At 40.0% G+C, this 19,585-nt stretch overlaps 2 protein-coding genes across 2 annotated transcripts; both read right to left on the bottom strand.

Moving 5' to 3' along the window:
- Positions 1-10,092: 10,092 nt before the first annotated feature.
- On the bottom strand, positions 10,093-12,895 carry LOC145061711 (ALA-interacting subunit 3-like). The gene is made up of 8 exons (XM_079009253.1): positions 12,574-12,895; positions 12,342-12,400; positions 12,188-12,262; positions 11,998-12,111; positions 11,848-11,918; positions 11,397-11,697; positions 11,030-11,319; positions 10,093-10,393 (listed from the first exon to the last, which is right to left on the bottom strand). Exons 1-8 carry the CDS (start codon positions 12,650-12,652, stop codon positions 10,339-10,341), a joined length of 1,044 nt encoding a protein of 347 aa, XP_078865379.1. The 5' UTR covers positions 12,653-12,895; the 3' UTR covers positions 10,093-10,338.
- A 2,428-nt stretch (positions 12,896-15,323) lies between these two features.
- LOC145064311 (uncharacterized) lies at positions 15,324-15,831 on the bottom strand. Its single transcript, XM_079011786.1, has 2 exons — positions 15,543-15,831; positions 15,324-15,481 (listed from the first exon to the last, which is right to left on the bottom strand). The coding sequence occupies exons 1-2, from the start codon at positions 15,829-15,831 to the stop codon at positions 15,324-15,326; spliced, it is 447 nt and encodes a 148-aa protein (XP_078867912.1).
- Positions 15,832-19,585: the final 3,754 nt, after the last annotated feature.

The raw sequence follows: 19,585 nt of genomic DNA, 5'->3' as shown, positions 1-19,585 counted from the left end.
CTCGAGTGGCTAATATGTGTTATGTGTGGTATTTTGGGGAACTCACTAAGCTTTGTGCTTACAGTGTTAGTGTTGTTTGTTTCAAGTACTAGTGATGACCGTGGGAAGGCGCCGACTTGATCTGTACACATGCATGGGATTTTTATAATATGTGATCTTGGGATTTTGTATGATATGGATTGGAGTTTTAAACTTGATGTTTTATGAAAATTTAAATGAAAAATGTTTTTATATTATGCGAAAAATTATTTTGAAATTCACGGTGTTACACATTAAAATGATTAAAAACGGACTTAAAATGCTAAAAATACTGAAAACCGGGTAGGAAGTGCTAAAATCCGAAGTTCAGGACCGGAGGTGCTAAGGCTCGGTCATCAGCAGCCTAAATCCAAACGGAGGTCTTGGTCGCGGAGGCGGATCTGAAGGAAAAAGGGGTTGCGGTCCGAGGTGTTGCTCGCTGGCTGCGGTCAGCTTGCTGCGGCTACTCCATTGCGGTCCGAAGTCTGCGGCTGCTCAAGGGCCTCGGATTCAGTTCAAGTGGCCTCGGATCCAAGAGGACTTGGCCCCTATAGAGAGGCTTCGGCCCTAAGGGGTTATTTTCCAAACTATCTCCCCTCTTGGAGTGGTTTCTCATCAAACCAAGTACCGGGATGCCCTCAAATGATCAAAATAAATCGAAAGGGATTTTGAGAGAGATTTTGGAAGAGATTCTACAATCTTGGAGAGATTTCTCATATGGAGAGAGATTTGGGAGAGATTTCACATTCTTAGAGAGATTTTTCATACGAAGAGAGATTTGGGAGAGATCTCACATTCTTGGAGAGATTTCTCATAGAAAGAGAGATTTGGGAGAGATTTCACATACTTGGCGAGATTTGGGAGAGATTTCACATACTTGGAGAGATTTCTCATACAAAGAGAGATTTGGGAGAGATTTCACATACTTGGAGAGATTTGGAAAGATTTCACATACTTGGAGAGATTTGGGAGAGATTTCACATACTTGGAGAGATTTCTCATACAAAGAGAGATTTGGGAGAGATTTCACATACTTGGAGAGATTTGGGAGAGATTTCACATACTTGGAGAGATTTCTCATACAAAGAGAGATTTGGGAGAGATTTCACATACTTGGAGAGATTTAGGGGAGATTTGGGGTAGCGAGAGATAGAGTGAAAACGATTGAGAGAGGTTTCATGTGTGACATTTGTGAGTGTTTGGCTCCGCAACGCAAGGTCTGTAAGCCCCATTAAGCCATGTTTAAGGATCTTACACACTCCCAATGAGTATGCAACATTGTTTTATCGGTTTGGTTCGTGACTTACCACAGTTTTAGGTTAAGGAAATCTAGATGTACGAACTTTTCAATTTATGATCTCTCATTAGAATAGCGAGTTGTATAGTAATTACCTAACGTAAGCCCTAGTACACAAGGGTTAGTTGGGTTGACCAGTTTGACTTGTTGACTTTATTTGACTTTGACTTGACCAGAATTTGACGGTTGTCACATACAACAATGATCCAACAAACAATTGGATGTGTGCTTTCCGCCTTACTTCCTGTTCCTTGCTTGGTTGTGGGCTTAGGGCAGATACGCACAATCGATTGTTTGTTTACTCTGAGTTTTATATAACTTGTATCCATTGAGTACTCATAGAAAGGATTGTAGAGTTATTTTTACTTATATTTCATTAAAACAGGAAATATAGGATTTTGGGGAGGAACAGACGAACTTTTCTAAACAGAACTTATAACTGACTACATTTTACTACAACTTTCTACAACATACTTGCATCACTAAAATCTTATGAACTCACCAACTTAATTGCTGATCAACTCTTTCAAAATAACTTGTATTCTCAGGAGACTAGTAGACAGGTACTCGCGCTAGGAATTCAGAAGATGGAGCATAATAGCTTCAAGTATTGTTTTGTTATTTGCTTATGTATTCTATGTTTTGTGAACACATACATTGTAAACACTTTCTTTCTAATGAAATGGTTGTTCATTACTTTGATTACTATGATGCATGTCTTATGATACTAAACATGACGTCCTACGCCCCCAAACGTTTCCGCCGTTCCGGTTTTGGGGTGTGACAACAACCGAGTGCAACTCCCTCGAATCTTCAACAATACATCCAATCCGAACATGCTCTACAACAGACATAACCAACACAATCTCTATGCCCACAGCCTATGACTAGAAAACCCTTACGTGGTCCTCAACATATGTATGGATTGCCTCTAAGCCCACAACATGAGTCTGGTATGCCATCGCCGACCCTCAGCTCATGACTGGAATGTTCCCGATGACCGATCGACACTACTATCGTCACCTCAGTTACCCAGCACTCCGACCCTACAGATACCTACTTTCCTCCGCCACTCGAAGGGCCTAGTTGACGCTCCTCTCATCAACGAAAAACATAACAATACAAAAACTACTACCACACATGAATCCCAAGACACATCACCATAACTCAAGCCATCATCAACATACCTACCACCACCGGCCAACCAGTATGGCACTCATATCTAACCCATATCACCCCCTTCGGGTTAGAATACCAACATGTCTAATCAATTCAACTATTGAGTTGAAATTCTCAGGGTTTGTTGGCCTACCGCCTCAATCCTACCGCTCCCTTTGAGCCTCCGTGCCTACGACTTACAATCGGCCCGCACCGGGTATCTTGGCCTACTACATAGACCAGGACCGCCTCAACCCCAACCAAATGCCATAGACGATCATGAGAAAGATCTAACCCGGTTCCCAAACCCTGAATGACAGGATATTCTAGTCCCAAACCTTCCCAGAATTGACGAATACCCATTCGGATCCACTCTCAGTCCCCAAATGGAGTATTACCCGATCCAAGAAGATGAAACCTCGGAGGCACACCGAACTGATGAGATCACCAAAATCCTCCGAACTCCGTCCGACCACTAATAACAACTTCCGATCCACCAAAATACACCGGAGTCCTCAGTCTACTCCAACAGCATGTTCAATACTTGGAACAGACCTGTTGATTGCTATAGCGTAGCATCCTACTTAATACTCGAACATAGATCTATAAATATATACAAAGTCTTCAGCATGACTGGACCACCCTACCAGGCCTTCAGTCTATCTGTACCGTTCTCCGAGCCTTCGATCTGACTGGTACGCCCCACTGGCCTTCAGTCTATCCGGACCGCTCTAAACTGTTGAGCATCTCCCTGGACTATCCCTCTTGATGCTCTCTCCCATGCATCCTGTTCTCACCCACTTGGGGCCTCGAACTCCTGATCTACTGTGGACTATATCCCCAGCCTAACCTTAGGCCTCATATCGATCGTCCACCTTCTTGGAAATCCGAGGTCTATTCCCTGGCCCGCGTGTCTACCACACATGCTAAATAACCCGCACTCCCGTGCTGAATGCACTTCTGAGCCCTGGAAGCTAACAAAACCCTCGATCTATCAATCCAAAAACCCTCAAATTCGAGCACCGAATACTTGAACTGAACTCGATTCTTGACTAGAACTCCAACTTGGTTCCCCAACTTCTACTATCAAGCACCTAGAAGACGTGTTCTTATGCTGGGGAGTTTGGCCGAATCCCCCAATCAACACAACCCTCAAACCAATCAGCCACTAGGGCCTCCATTCTCCCTGTCAGATTACGAAAAAACCTCTCCCACTTCTGCATCTCGGGGTAACACTCCCCCACTTAGATTTTACTAAGCCTTCATAATACATGAAAATTGGAGGATTCTCAATCCTTCTCACTTCCCAACGACCGATCCGATGACAACAAACTCTTTCCCACTAGTTTTCCATTGCTAGCTAGACCCAATTCATCACACACTTCTAAGAACCAGATGAACACTTCCTGAATCCCAGAGAAACCGACATCCACTAATGCTTGAATGACTCCACACTTACGTCCTGAGGACCATAAGATAGATGCACCAACTAATACCTCGACAAGGAGTTACTTCTCTTGGAGCTGTAGTCCGTCAATCACTAACGATTGCTAACCACTGAATCTCGACAATGATGAATAACCCTTCTGTGGGATCCTATCCGAAGGCCTGCCACATAATACCCCTTTTCCAAAGGTGTTCCCAACCAGCTTCCTGCTCTTGGGCTCCAGAAATCATTCTCTTCAGGGTTTGCACCCTGACTCACTTACCAGCTCAAACGCCCACAGCTGAACTGCGGCAGCTGAAACAACCTCTGCCCTAAACCGGGCTACAAACTATTCCCAAGACATAGTCTACAATCCCAAAAGTGCAATAGATCGCACAATCAATCCTTTCCGTCTTATACAAGAGATTCAAGGCAAACCAGACCTCATAAATACTTATGCCACGTTGACCGTCCTGAGCTCACCGGTGCTGAAATAGTGTTGCATATTCCTGCAACCAACTGACCCCAAGTTGGAATACAACCTGATCCTGGGGTCACAAGCTTGCTCACTCCTTTGAGATCAGAAAACTGAGAGGGCGCAATCCTTGCCCTACAAAACGACGGTCCAATCCATTAATTAACCATTTCACTTCCAGCTACAAAACCCCAACTGAACATAATCATCACTCCTTTCCGGAGTTCCTGCGACCCATATTCCAGCCTCGAGCAAACCACCGAGCCTCAAATCTATAAACTTGTGTGCTAACCTCTCCCGCTTCACCCGCGAAAATATAACGAGTACCGATCATCTTCCTGTTCCTAAATAACTGCAGCCCTCTACTCATCTAAATATGTCCCAGAACTAAGAAGCTCGACCAGCTCCTCCCCTTGCCATTGTTACAGATGCTAAAGCTGACGTGGCAACTGTCTCAGCAATGACTGCATGACGCTCGACAAAATACTCAACCATGGTGGTCTTGAAAGACCCAATCATCTCCGGAATTTATCCCCGAACGATCTCCCTGACACGATCCTCTGACAATACTTGCCTATCCTGGCTGCCAGTTCTCGATCCTAATCCGGATCTGGTCTCAAAACGTCTCGAATAATCCATACCATAACTAGGAACCAACTTCCAACTAAACCCCAGGGGTTGTGACTTCCTTGCTACGCGTATGCGTTCTGTGTTTTCAGTAGTACGGGCCCATACTACCTTCCACACCTACCCATATTTGTCTCAAGTATCACCACAACACTCTAACAATATACATAGACAATACTGGCCTATCCTGGCTAGCCATACATAACGCTGGACCCTATAGACTTTCGAATATCCAATTCTACCCTAAGCCCTAATCAATGAGGACAGAACATAAGGCCAGATCAAACATTATCAGGCTATATGGTCTTAATTATATACAACTATGATGCATACACAAGTAACTACATTAATGATGTCAATCTCATATAAGGAAAACCCTAGGCCAACAGGCATCAAGAAATCAGGCAATTCTATCATGCAATTCCTGAAGATCCATAGCCTAGTACTAGCATGTTGTTCTAACATATCACAATATCAAATAACAGTATGGTATTTTAGGGTCTACTTATTGACTCCGGCTGATCGTACACTTCGCATCCGCTTTTACTTATTTTGAAAACCATTTAGAATTTATTTTGAAAACCTTTCCCTGATTTGAGATTGGAGTCACACGAATGTTCCTCTAATTCACTCAAACCAAGGCTCTGATACCAACTTGTAACACCCATAAAATTCGAGCCAATTTAAAACTTTTAAGTCGTTGAAACCATTCAATTATTACAATCTGTTTTCAAAATAGTTTACACATCAGAGTTCCCAGAAATCATAATCGTCAATCGAGGAAATGTAAGGTCACGCCTTCGCCTACCCGCGGCCATCCGCTGAACCTGAAACAATAAACTAAAACTGTAAGCCTGAAAGCTTAGTGAGTTATCCCCAAAATACCAACCTCATATAACCATAATCATATCATTTCAGCAAATATAGAACAACCATGTATCTCGGGTCTACAGTGTGACTGGTCCGCCCACACCGGGCCTTCAGTCCACTCTCTGAGTCTACAGTATGACTGGACCTCCCACACCGGGACTTCAATCTATCTGGATATATCCCGAGCCTTCGGTATGACTGGACCGTCATACGAGCCTACGGGCTATCCGGACCACTCGTAGGGTATGTTGGCCTTCAGCACAAAGCAGGACCGCCTCAACCCAACATCAAGCAAATAACCATGTGCACATATAACATATAATCACATAACAGTCCGTAGACAAACAAATCGATCTAGCAGATCATATAGTATAGCAACATCCTAACCAGGATACCGACCTAACCGGTCACTAACATAGCATCATCCTATATGCCAGGATACCGACCTAAACCAGGTCACTGACATAGCATCATCCTACATACCAGGATACCGACCTAAACCAGGTCACTAACATAGCATCATCCTATATACCAGGATACCAACCTAAACCAGGTCACTGAACGTAGCATCATCCTATATACCAAGATACTGACCTAAACCAGGTCAATGACATAGCATCATCCTAACGGATCATAAGAGCATAACAACATACTGTCTATCCTGATACCGATCTAACAGATCATAACCACATCAAACAAGTACAAGTACAAAATCCAAAAAAGGGTCGGCCTTGGTGCCTTAGACCCTGTTGATAGAGTGAGGATGACTCACCTTGAAATGTCGAACTGAAGAGGTGGGTTCAAATCCCCCGATCACATCCACGAACTCCACCACCTAACACTTTGATGAAACCATATCTGTAAGTGCCCAAATTACCCGAATACCCTTGGAAGTCAAACTGGTCAACTCTTGGTCAAAGTCAGCCTTCCTAATTGACCCTCCTCGTCGAGTCAGCCCACTGACTCGCCGAGTTCCTAAGCTCTAAAAAATCCTCATATCACGACTCAACTCGCCGAGTCACCCCATGACCCTTCGAGTTCGCCAATCCCCGAGTCCTAGACCGTCCAACTCATTGAGTCACCACTCAACTCATTGATCCTTATCATAACCAGATGGGTTAGGGTTTGCGACCCGACTCGTCGAGTCCAATAATAGACTCGCCGAGTTCACTTAAGTCATCCTCATTCAGACGATTTCAATCCATCCCACTGCTTCCAACTCATAGATCTGGACTCCTAGGGCTAGTTTTACACATAAAGTTTTCAACTTTACGTGTATGCAAGGTGATTTTGGCTCAATACAAGCTAGAGAGAAGGTTCAAGACAAGAATGCTCACAAACAAGCTAAAGGGCTAATACTTTATGCCTCCATGGACCAAGATAAGTCTAGATCTGAAGTTGCAACCCTAGATCTAGTCCCAAAACCCGAAATGGATTCCAAACATGCTAAATAGTCCCAACTCATCATACAAGAATAGATCTAGAAGGGAAGAGCTCAAGGCAATGACTTGTTACCTCCAAAATGTGCCCAAGATGAAGTAGATTCTGGATCTACACGAATTCCTTGATGCTAGCCTCTTGATCTACAAGCTTCCTTCACTAGAATCACCTTCCAAAGCTCAAAAACTCTCACCAATGGCTCACACACGATTTTAGGGTTACTGACTCTCAAGGGGTAACAAAGAGGCTGAGGTGAGGACATAAGATCCTTTAAATAGGGTACAAACCCTAAATTCTAGGGTTTTCTCTTTCCAGACCAACTCATCGAGTTATGCCACCGACTCGGCGAGTTGGTCACTTAACACGTGACCAAAAACACCCGCTCTGACTCGACGAGTCAAGATACCTACTCGCCGAGTCAATTCCTTTATCTCCACATAAGACCCCGAACTTATATTCCTGAACTTGGGATGTTACAACTTTATTGATGAAGATTGGGCCATGCACAAAAGAACTATCAACTTTAAATCTTTAGATGGTCATAAGGGAGAAGACATTGGGCTCACGTTGTTGACTTGTCTTCAAGAGTGGTGTATCAATAATGTAATGACCATAACCGTAGACAATGCTAGTGCAAATGATAAAACAATCGAAATTCTAATGAAAAAACTACCAAACTTGTATGATGGAATGGGCGGCGACTCCCCAATTTTGTTTAATCGGGAAGGACATGATTGAAAAATATGATTAGTATTGGGGCGGCGTTGAAAAATTAAACGACTTTTTGTATTTTCTTCACAAGTTTTTGAAGCCTTTTCACCTCGCAGGGCACGATCATCGCTGAATGTCGCGCCAAAGGGCCTTGACCTCGTGTCATGCTAAACTATGGAAATATGTCTTCAGATATTTTATCACAGGATGGTTTTGTGAGTTATTCCTAATTAACTCTCATTGGCACTAGAATGGTACACTCAGCTAAGATTCAGAAACCATTGAGCGTCTCGCTAAGAGCCAAGTTAACTTGTTAAATTGAAAAACTGTATTGAGATCTTTGATCGAGGATATGTAGGGGTTAACATCAAAAATAGCTACGGGTAGTTCTCCGATACTCAACAAATCACAGTGCGTTCCTCGGTGTTCACACAAATACTGCGAGTAGTCTCCATCTGAGCCAAGGTTGGGTCCTTGAACGACTGTGGTGAGAAGGGTCTTTATGATTCTGTGATCCACAGGGACTTTTTACTCATGGTTACTTTTCAAGACGCATATGTGATCAACAAAGAATATTCATTCGAAGGAACAAGAAGTGAAGATTATTTTTCAACACACAACCTTTCAACCCCCAAAACAAGGTGAAGCTGTATTTGAAGTTATGTGACGAATTGCATTGAATCCTCCTCAATCAATTTGCTGCAATCTAGAAGAATCAGTCTCTCTATAATTATCTTTGAAGTTTTTCAAAGATGAAAGTACTGATTTTAAAGAGCCTATACAAGAAACCTCTTTACCCAATGTGCGTTCAAAGTAAAATTTTAAAGGAAGTTCAACTGTTCAAGATGAAGTCATTCATGTAGAAATTCATATGTTCATCTTGAAGTTGTGAAGAAATCGAAGATAAAAGTCGAAGGTCAAGAACAAAGAGAAGACTGAAAAGAAAAGAAAGTTATAAACCAAGGGGGAGATTGTTACGACATGATTTGTGGTTTATACTTTACTTTTGATGACTTTTAGAATTCTCGGTCTAGGACCGAAAACACCATGAATTCGGTGGTGTTTGGACCGAAATCACCATGTGATTTCGGTGGGCTTAATGATGTTTTCGGTTTGGGTTTTGGGCTAGGCCTTTGTAATTAGGTCTAGGTATATATATTGTATTGTTTCATCCGTGTTAAGGGTTGGTCATTCCAAGAAGCTGATATCGAGTATAGAGAGAAAGAGAGAACCGACAGTAATTGAGAATCTTATGTACTAGACTATTGATCAATATAGTGTGCATTGAAGATTCGATAATTGTGTTCTTAATTCATCATAATTGTTTTGCGTTAATCATTAGATTGGGATTCCGCACCAAATCTAGTCACTGCGATTGATACATTAGATCGGGTTTTACAATTTGTTATGGAATCATAAGCTACAAAAGTCATAAAAAATATAATGTTTATAATCATATTGTAAATGTTATTCCGGTTATTCACGTTGTAGAATCCTAATACGGTTATATTAGGTTTTTAATCATCTTGTACATATTATTTAAATTACTTAGGTAATAACCAAACCAAACCCGTATTGGTTATTTGGTTTGGTTTCCAGTTCATGCAGTTACCCTTATTTGGTTTTCGGGTTATTCGGACTCGGTTCGGTCCGGTTCCGACCCGTATAACATCCCTAACCAAAGACACGAATTGGTAAATGATCTTATCTGAATGTTTGGTAAATAACAATTGATATGTTGGTTGATAAATATGAAATGACATAAAAAGACATTTGAATATATAATTAAAAAACTAACTATAAGGGTATATTTGGAAAAAGCCCAATAAGTTTATCATAAATCATCTCAAATAACTTTTTCTAATTGTCTCACCAAACAATAAGCTCCAAAAATAAGTTTGTTTATTTATGCAAAATACCAAACAAAACCTTAATGAATAGAGAGACACATATAGTATGAAGCCTAGCTCCAGTAGGGGAGGAGCACATAATAACATGATACTTAAAAGTTAAAACAGATAGTATGAAGGCAAAAAAAAAGCATCTTGTTCTTGTTCTCAAGGCAGCAGGGAAAGAAGCACGAAACAAGCATATATGAATTTTATGTTACAGGATACAAGATGGCACGTCCCACTTTACTAATAATTCCTAAGACAATAAATACAGTAAAGTAACCTAAAAACACTTTCACGATAATAGAGTCTTCTTATCCACAAGTTATAAAGTTTAAAGAATTGAATGATATCCTCATAGAAAACAGATGAGATGTTAAATACATACAAGAAGATACAAGTACAACAACACTTTTTGCATAAATTAGTGACCACCTGGATTGCGGTTCCAAGACAAATAAGATGGATCTCCAAGACGTCTGCACAGCATGGGATCAGAACAAATTACAACTTGTTTCATTTTCATATAATTATAACATTAGCATGACTCATGAGTTGTGTGCTTATCTTGAGGCATGATCATGTCACATTTTTCAACACTATCAACAGTGAGAGTTTGTTTGGAATGGAGTCATTATAGTCCATGATCATGTTTGGTTTTTTTTTATATTATATAAAATTTAACTTTAAAAAAAAAATCAACTTTATTCTATGATGCATGATTTTAATTATAATTAATGAACTTCTACTCACAAAAATATAGAATTAAGCATAATAAAAGCTAATTAAAACTCAAATAAGATTATAATCAAAATAATAAATACTTTAGTTGATGTAAAGATAAAATTGTAATTTAATTAAAACTTAAAAGAATGAATCTCTTTAAAAAAAACATCTGTGTGTCATTAATGTTTATAACATAAACATTATTCATTGATTCATTCCATTTCAACAAAATTAAAGGAACCATATTCCTTCAAGAATGTCCGGTCCATTCCATGAGGCAAAACAAACAAACAGGTTTTTTTTTTTTTTTTCTTTGAGCGATTCCAGCAAACCAACACTAACTGAAAATAACCTGAATAAACATTAATAACACGAAGTAGAAAAATTACCTTGGCTTAACAAGATATATAATGGTGAAAGTGATAGCTAGTAAGAAGCACAAGCCACCAACAGCCAGATATGCAATACCAATAAAATTGTTTTTTCCACCAAGCCAACTGCTTGTTGAGAGCACAAGTTTCTTCTTCCCATTGAAACTGTAAGTGTTGTAGTTGTTCTTCATAATCACATTTATTGTATCACCTGCCTCAAGATCCACCTCTATCTTCCCATACAACTTCCTAAATGTTGGAAGAGCTGCAGTCCGCATCCACACAATAAGGTCTTCCTGCTCACTTAACTATACCAATCCACACAAGAAAAAAAAATCATAACCAATTTAAAGGTTGGATTCAAACTTGGATTTAAGAGGCTTACTGGTATGGATTCATTGAGACTTGCACCACCGATAAGTGTTCCATTTTGAAAGTTTTTGGGGAAGACATCCTTGCCAAACTTTTGATCCCTATCACTTTTCCATGAAATGCCTCTCTTGTTTAGGGGTAATTGTTGATTGTTATTAGTGAAGAAGCTGTAAGTATCATTGAACATACTCCAGGCTACCAGCCCACAAGGCACAATCGACCTTCCATTTGCATCATCTTCAGGCTTACAAGAACTTGTATCATCCTCATTGCTTCGGCTCCTCAATTGCTGATCACTTCGGCTCTTAACATACCTGCAAAAAATAAGTGACATTGTTAGAAAGAAAATCAAAGGGTTTGTTTTGTTGTACTCATTCTCATGGATCTAAAGTATAGACAGTAAGTAAGTAATAATGTACTGTTCATGGATCTAAAGTATAGACAGTAAGTAAGTAATAATGTACCTTCGGTGATTCTGATAAAAGTTGTCAAGCTGATAATAGACGTATATAGGCCGCTTCATATGCTTTGGAACCTAAATCATAGACTCAAATTAGATTATGACTCACAAGTCACAGATTCTAAATTTCAATTGCGTAAGTGTCGCGTCTTACAGAGAGGGTTCTATTGCAGGTTTTGTCAGCAGCGGATTGTATGTATCGGACCCTGTCACTTCTTGAGCCCGTTGGTGCGCACTCAGCATCATAGCGATCAACAATTTCGACAACCTATTTAGACAGAAACTAGAAAGTTACTACTAGCGCCAAGAAACCGATAAGGAAATTCCAGTCGATTTCTGCATACATCGCGGGAAGCAAAGAGGGATGCAAGTCCTATTGGTACGAAGACGATCGTCACAAGCATGAAAGCCGATATCACCTGACCAAATAAAGTTATTTTCTTTCAATTTTTAAGAAGCATGAGCACAGGAGGAGGAAAAAAAATAAAAGATACGCACCCATCTTGGGGTAAGAATGGGTTTGCACGCTGGAAGTTCCTGCTGAGTAAACCTAGAATCTAAAAACGGAAATTTAAAAAGGAAAAGCTAGATCAGATATATGCGCTTGATATTCTAAAAATAAAATACCAACCCAAACCCAAATCCAAATCCAAATCAAAACCCAACCGTAATAATAAGAATAAGCGATGTATTTGATGGCATATGTGCTACTATCATTGAAGAGATTTACATTTGGGTCGCTTCGAATTTCTCCTAGGAACCGATGAATGCAGGGAATCAGCGGCGGCAGGAGGAGTGGATGAATTCATATCATGAGTTGAAAGAAGATGAAGCAGGGGCTAATCAGGACGAGATCAAAGCGTAAGGACGGACTGAGGGCCTAGGGAACCAAGCGGACAATAACAAACAATAACAATACGATGGAAACAAGGAAGCCGATGGAAAGAGAAGAGGATGGTTCCTGTGAATATATTACTTTTTATCTACTCTTCTTCGACCTTCAATCCTCAAGAAAAGAACTATGTATTGGCCTGGCCGGCGTCCCTTTCTAGCACTCTAGAAAAAAAAAATTAATATGTACATATAAATACATATAGTATGTTTTTTTCGTTCAATTATTAAAAAAGTACTATAAACAACTATGTAATTAAAGATAAGTTTTTAAAGTTAAATAAATAAAAGCATTAAATATAACTATATACATTTAAAACGATTAATTAAATATTAATAATAATTATAAAATTAGTTAATAAAACTAATAAAAAAACTAATTAAAAATAAATACATAAAGTTAATAATAAAAATTAATAAAATTATTAACAATCATTATTCGACCCAAAAGTAAATATATTTTAGACGAGGGACTAAAAGGAGCAAATTTAGAAACTTAGAATGAGACCTTCTATGAGGATCCTAAGAGGAAGTTAAGGATCTGGGTCTTTGATTGTAGCGACGTTGGTAGTTTCCTCGTAATCGTTGGGATCCTTCAGCCAAAAACCTTTTGGCAGGATCCTCGATCGTTGCGATCAACACGTGGATTATCGGGTCCTGTTTATGGCGGGGTCCTAAGAGAAGATCCTAGATTGGCTAAAGCATTTGCTTCAACATTATCTTCTCTAGGAACTTGGTTTAGGCTGAATGCTCCAAATTTGGAAGCTAAATTTTTTAGGATCTGGAGATATAGTGCTAGTCTTTCTCCTTTTACTGCATAGGATCCATTAAAATGGTTAGTTAATAATAAAGAATTGACGAATACCTGGAGATCCTTGGCTAACTGCAATCCCATGATTAGTTCCTCGTATTCTGCCTCATTATTGGTTGCATTGAACTCACAACTAATTGCTTGGGGGTAGGATGTCCCCCTGTGGCAATTTTAGTATGATCCTTAGGCCAGTTCCTTTTTGGTTTGATGCTCCATTTGTGAATAGTGTCCATATTCCCATGTTTTCTTGTTCTAGAAGTTGTTTGGCTTCGATGTATACTTCATCTTGTTGATCATCACTAAAGTCAGCCACAAAGTCTGCCAATGCTTGAGATTTTATAGCGGATCTTGGCTCACACTTTATGTCATATGTGCTTAGTTTCACGGACCACTTTTCCATCCTTCATGACATTTCTGGTTTTCTCATAACATTCTTAATGTGATAATTAGTTCTTACATTTATAGGATGTGTTTCAAAATAGCATCTTAATTTAGTAGAAGTAGTTACTAATGCAAGTATAAGTTTTTCAAGGTGGGAGTAACTGGTCTCAGGATCCAAGATACTTTTACTTACATAGTAGATGGGATGTCGGTCCCCGTTAAGATCCTTAGCTAAGGTTACACTCATCGCATTTGAGGATATTGAAAGGTAGAGAAGAAATGGTTCCCCGTCTAATGGTTTTACTAATAGGGGTGCTGAAATTAAATATTTTTTTAAGTTCCTGGAAAGCATCTTCGTGTTCCTTGGTCCACTCGAACCTTTTGTTCTTCTTCAAGATGTCGTAGAAAGGCTTGCATCTTTCTGAAGATCTTGAGATGAACCTGTTTGGGGCTGCCACTATTCCTGTTATTTTTTGAATATCTTTTGTCGAGGATGGTGATCTTAGATCGAGGATGGCATCGATTTGCTCCATGCTTTCTTCAATTCCTCTTTTGGTCATCATGTGTCCAAGGAACTTGCCAGATCTCATTACAAAGTGACACTTGGAGGGATTCAACTTCATGTTACATTTGTCTAGTATGTCGAAGGCTTCTTCAAGATCCTTGAGATGATATTCAGCTTTCTTAGACTTGACCACCATGTCATCGATGTAGACTTCCATGGTGTCCCCCAGTTTCTCTTTGAACATCTTTTTGACTAGCCTTTGGTATGTTGCACCAAGATTTTTAAGACTAAATGGAATGACAGTATAACAATAGATACATGTTGGAGTTATGAATGTCATAACCTCTTGGTCGGATGGCACCATCTGGATGTGTTGGGGTACCGCAGATGCATCCATGAATGTTAATAATTCATGACCCATTGTCGAGTCTATCATGAAGTCTATGTGTGGTAGAGAGAAAGGATCCTTGGGACAAGCCTTGTTAATATCTGTGTAATCTACACACTTTATCCACTTACCATTGTTCTTTTATACCACGACCATATTAGCTAGCAACCTTGGGAATTTCACATCCTTGATCATTCCTGTTTTAAGAAGTTTTTCTACTTCTTGATCATTCCTTCTCTTTTGGTGTATTGGTCTGAAAGATGGATCAATGTTAAGTTTATGGATTATTATATTTTTATCTATACCTGTCATGTTCTCATGCTTCCATGAAAATGTGTTGCTTCTAGCTTTGAGGAACTTTATTAGATCTTGTTCAATTTGTTCAGGCATTAAGGATCCTATGAGAATTTTGGCTTCAGGATCCTCAAGATTCAGGGGAACATCCTTTACATCTTGCTTACTTGTTTCTAGCACATCTCGTGCCCCCTGCTTTAATTGATATGCTTATCGTGGTATTGTTGAAGATTTCATCGAAGTCTTGTAGCATTCTTTGGATTCTTGTTGATCTCCTGTAATCTTCACTGTCCCCCATGAGGTGGGCATCTTCACACATTGATGATATGTCGATGGGACAACCTTCATTTCGTGGATCCATGGTCTACCTAGTATAACATTATACGAGGATAACGTATCAATTACACAAAAACCTTACATAGAGTTTACCCCCCTCTATGTAGATAGGTAGCTTTATCTCACCGACTATGTGTTTGGTTTCACCGCTGAATCCAATCAGCACTGAGGATCTTCTAACTATTTTGGACTCCGGGATGTTCATTCTTTTTGATGAGTCCAGGAGTACAATGTTGACTGAGGTTCCTCTATCGACAAGGATCCTTATGACGAAATGGTTAGTGAAGTAAAGAGTGATCACCTGTCCCTCATGGTGAGGATCCTGGATATCTTGTCTATCTGCTTCGTCGAATGTAATCTCTTTCTCATTTGTGATTGACATATTCTTCCGTGACCCTTCTTATTTTTCTGTTTTTCACACTTGGCATGCCTATTTTCTATAGAATAAGATGTACCACAAATGTCATGTCCTCCAGAGATCACGCTGATTACCTTGGCGTCAGCAGGAGGGGATCCTCATTTTTCGAGGATCTTCTGAGGATCCTAATCTTTCTCTTTAGATCTCTCCTTTCTTCTTCCAAGGATTTCGTTGAGGTATCCTTTGCCTAAGAGGTAGTTGATCTCCTTCCTAAGAGCTATGTTATCCTCTGTGATATGACCACAGTCCTCATGGTACGCATACCATTTGGATTTGTCTTTCCAAATGGTGGATTTTTCTCCCTTTCTTGGCCATCTTGTTTTGTCTCCAAGATCCTGCATAACAAATATTATACCTAAAATATCCAAAAGGAACAGTCAGTAATCTTAGGGAAGTCTTTTTCATCTCCTTCATCTTCAAGGGGCATTAACCCTATGATGATCAGGTTTGGAATATGGTTTTGACTTATAGGATCTTTGGCTGAGGAGTCGGCCTTCCTATTAGGGTAATCGTATGAGCTTGGTGGGTTGCTCCTCTTTTGGATCTCCCTGTCTTCTTCAAGCCTTATGAGCCTTAGTGTTATGCTCCTAACTTCGTTTATCCTTTTGCAAAGAGTCATTACGATGTCTTCTTAGAAAGGAGAGTCCTTCTTTAAGCCCATTTAAAAGGCTTCAACTGCAGTCGCCATGTCAATATTGGGGATACTCAGAGCTTCTCTGCCAGACCTGTTCACAAAATTCCTAAGGGATTCCTTAAGATCCTGAACCACTCGATAAAGACCACTAGTGATCTTTTTCGAATGTTCTACTACAAGAAAATTGATTGTTAAATGAGCAAATGATGTAATGGAGTAAGGAGGAGCGTTAAGAAGCCATTTTAAAGTTGATCATGTGAGGGTTGAAGCAAACCCCTTGCATAGAAAGGCTTCCTTTAAGTGTGCGGGAATGGGGATGATCTCCATTCTTTCCGTGTACCATGCCACGTGCTCCTCAGGATCTGTAGTCCTATCATAAGTCTTCATGTTGGGGGTTTGAAAGTGTTTTGGGACTTCAATATCAACAATTTATGGAACAAATATTGAGATCCTATGGCTTGTGGGGGATACTTCTGGTATAAGTTGGACCACTAGTGGCACACTCGAGGTCATTCGCCTTAATTGTTGATGTTCCTTAGCCATGATCGGGCTTAAACCTGTATCAATGTCCATAGAGCCAGTGTTAAAAGCATTATTATTTACGAAGTTACCAGGATCCTTAGTATTTGGCTTAAGGAAGGTTTCATTGGGATCCTGGGTCACATGAGCTCGCTCGTTAGGAGTTGCACCCAAGACAGGAGTGGATGTTGGTACTGAGGATCCTATCTCATGGCGATTTCCGGAGGATCCCGTGCTGTCGAAGTTTAGGATCCTGGGTTGCAGGATCGAGGGTACAACTTCCTGAGGTTTGCGGATGTCTGCCCTCATTCTTTTCACTTCCTTAAGCACGATCCTATTATCCTCTTGTCGCTAAGTCACCTGTTGTTCCAGCCTCCTCATCATGACAAAAAGCTCATTGTTAGAGATTATTATCAGAGGACCCTGGGATCCTTGAGTAGTGACTGGAGGAGTGTTTTTCTTCGGCATATCAAGAGTCTTTTTGGGACCTCCATGATGGGTTTTGAGCATTCTAACACTTCCTAAGTGTACATGCAACCCTAATAACCTTGGATCTATGTTTGTCTAATTATCATGCAAAGTTGAATTCCAAGGTTATATTCCTATCTAGCATACATGGGGAACAATTTTAACTTGAATCATAGATAGAATAACTTACCTTGTTGTTCATTGTGTTCCTTGAAACCTTGTGAGCCTAGCACCCCAAGTGTGATGCCTCAAATGCTTCACACAACACCAAATGCTCTTGGAAAGACTCTTGAGATAACACACACTTCTCAAAATCGGCCAAGCCCTCTAGTTTCTTAGTGTTCAACTTGTGTAGCCAATTTTGTGGAGAATGGGACTCTTATATAGTGTTGGCACATCTAGGGTTACACCATGTAAACCCTAATGTGTCATGACTCTTCATTTCCATGACCCATGGGTTTGTAACTCCCATGGAGCATCCATGGAGCATCCTATGGGTAGAACCCAACTTGATAATCCATGGAGCCTTTTAGCCCACTATACAAGATATGGATGATTTACATAATCAACCCATATATTTAATTAGTTATCCTTTGATCACTTAATTAATTCCAAATTAATTCTTTGATCAACTAATTAAATAATATTATTAATATATTAGAACTTATAATATATTAATAATCTCCAAGTGTTATTTCTCTCATTTAGTCTATCCAATTGCATGGTGCCATGCAACCCAAATGGACCATGCCGGGTCGGGTCAAGTACAAGCCCGAAATAGTTATGGACTTAGACACCTTATCCAACAGTCTCCCACTTGGATAAGTCTAATAACTATATCTCTAGTACTTCAGGAACCGACCGGCAATCGTAGCTCTTTCAAGGTCTCTCGGAACTGAGAAGATGATGATACGCCATTTAAGATAAGTGATCATATAATCCTCTGTTCTAGATATCAGCCGGACAAATACATGGAACATGTCTTGCTTATTGTCCAGCATTTGTTTCCCGATTTCCGATTTGTTTGACATAGAACTTAATTGAACACATCAACTTAGTTCTGACCGGGCCCGGTACATGGGTCAAAACAAAATCATCGAGGGGCCCAGATACCAGCTTCTAATCCAAGAAGGAACAGATAAACTTCGACTCATATGTTTGTTCTACCACTTATTGAATTACACACAAAAGTACGTTTTATAACATCGAGTTACCAATGCGGTTTCGTACAGTCAACGCATAACCAACTTGTAAGTAACAAATCATATCTCTAGGTTTGAAGACTTATATGATATTACCGTCTCACGATCACTCAAGATAAAATTCCATGAAGTGATTCCAGTGAGCGTGGGTTGAGTCCAATGCTCAGAACTTATGAGCACTCATGATTGTTGTAGCCTTGTCCAAGACCTCTACAACCAAACATGACAGTCTTGATTCATACCTACTTCCAACATATGACCGACTGTGGAGGTTTGAATAATATGTTATACCAAACAAAATTATTCTGGAAGTCAAAACATGCAAAAGAAATATAGTAAACGATTGACAAGAGATAGCAACACTTTACTCATAAATAAAACACCTTTTATTCATCATCAAATGTCAATTACACTTTACAAATTTCCGGGTTATCTAACTACTAAAACTTATATCATCCTTCAGCCCTATGCTCCGAGCATGCTGAAGATGCTTAACCCTACTCAGTCCCTTCGTGAGGGGATCTGCTGGGTTCTCATCCGATGATACCCTCTTTGCCACGAGGTGTCCTTCTTCGATCCGATGTCTAATGAAATGGTATTTTTTGTCGATGTGTCTGGATCTCCCATGATCCCTTGGTTCCTTGGCTAAGGCAACAGCACTTTCACTATCACAGAAAATTTCCATTGGCTCTTTAATAGCTGGTACAACTCCAAGGTCTCCAATGAAGTTCTTCATCCATATCGCCTCCTTTGCTGCTTCACTAGCTGCAATATACTCTGATTCACAAGTAGAATCTGCCACTGTCTCTTGCTTGGAACTCTTCCAAGAAATTGCTCCTCTGTTTAGGGTAAAGACCCAGCCCGACTGAGAGCGGAAATTATCCCTATCAGTCTG

Source organism: Lactuca serriola, chromosome 7 (assembly GCF_051521515.1).
Source record: "Lactuca serriola cultivar US96UC23 chromosome 7, Lser_US96UC23_V15, whole genome shotgun sequence".
In the NCBI taxonomy this organism is placed as follows: domain Eukaryota; kingdom Viridiplantae; phylum Streptophyta; class Magnoliopsida; order Asterales; family Asteraceae; genus Lactuca; species Lactuca serriola.
Note: the sequence above shows the minus strand (reverse complement) of the source record. Positions and strands in the feature narration are given on the sequence as shown.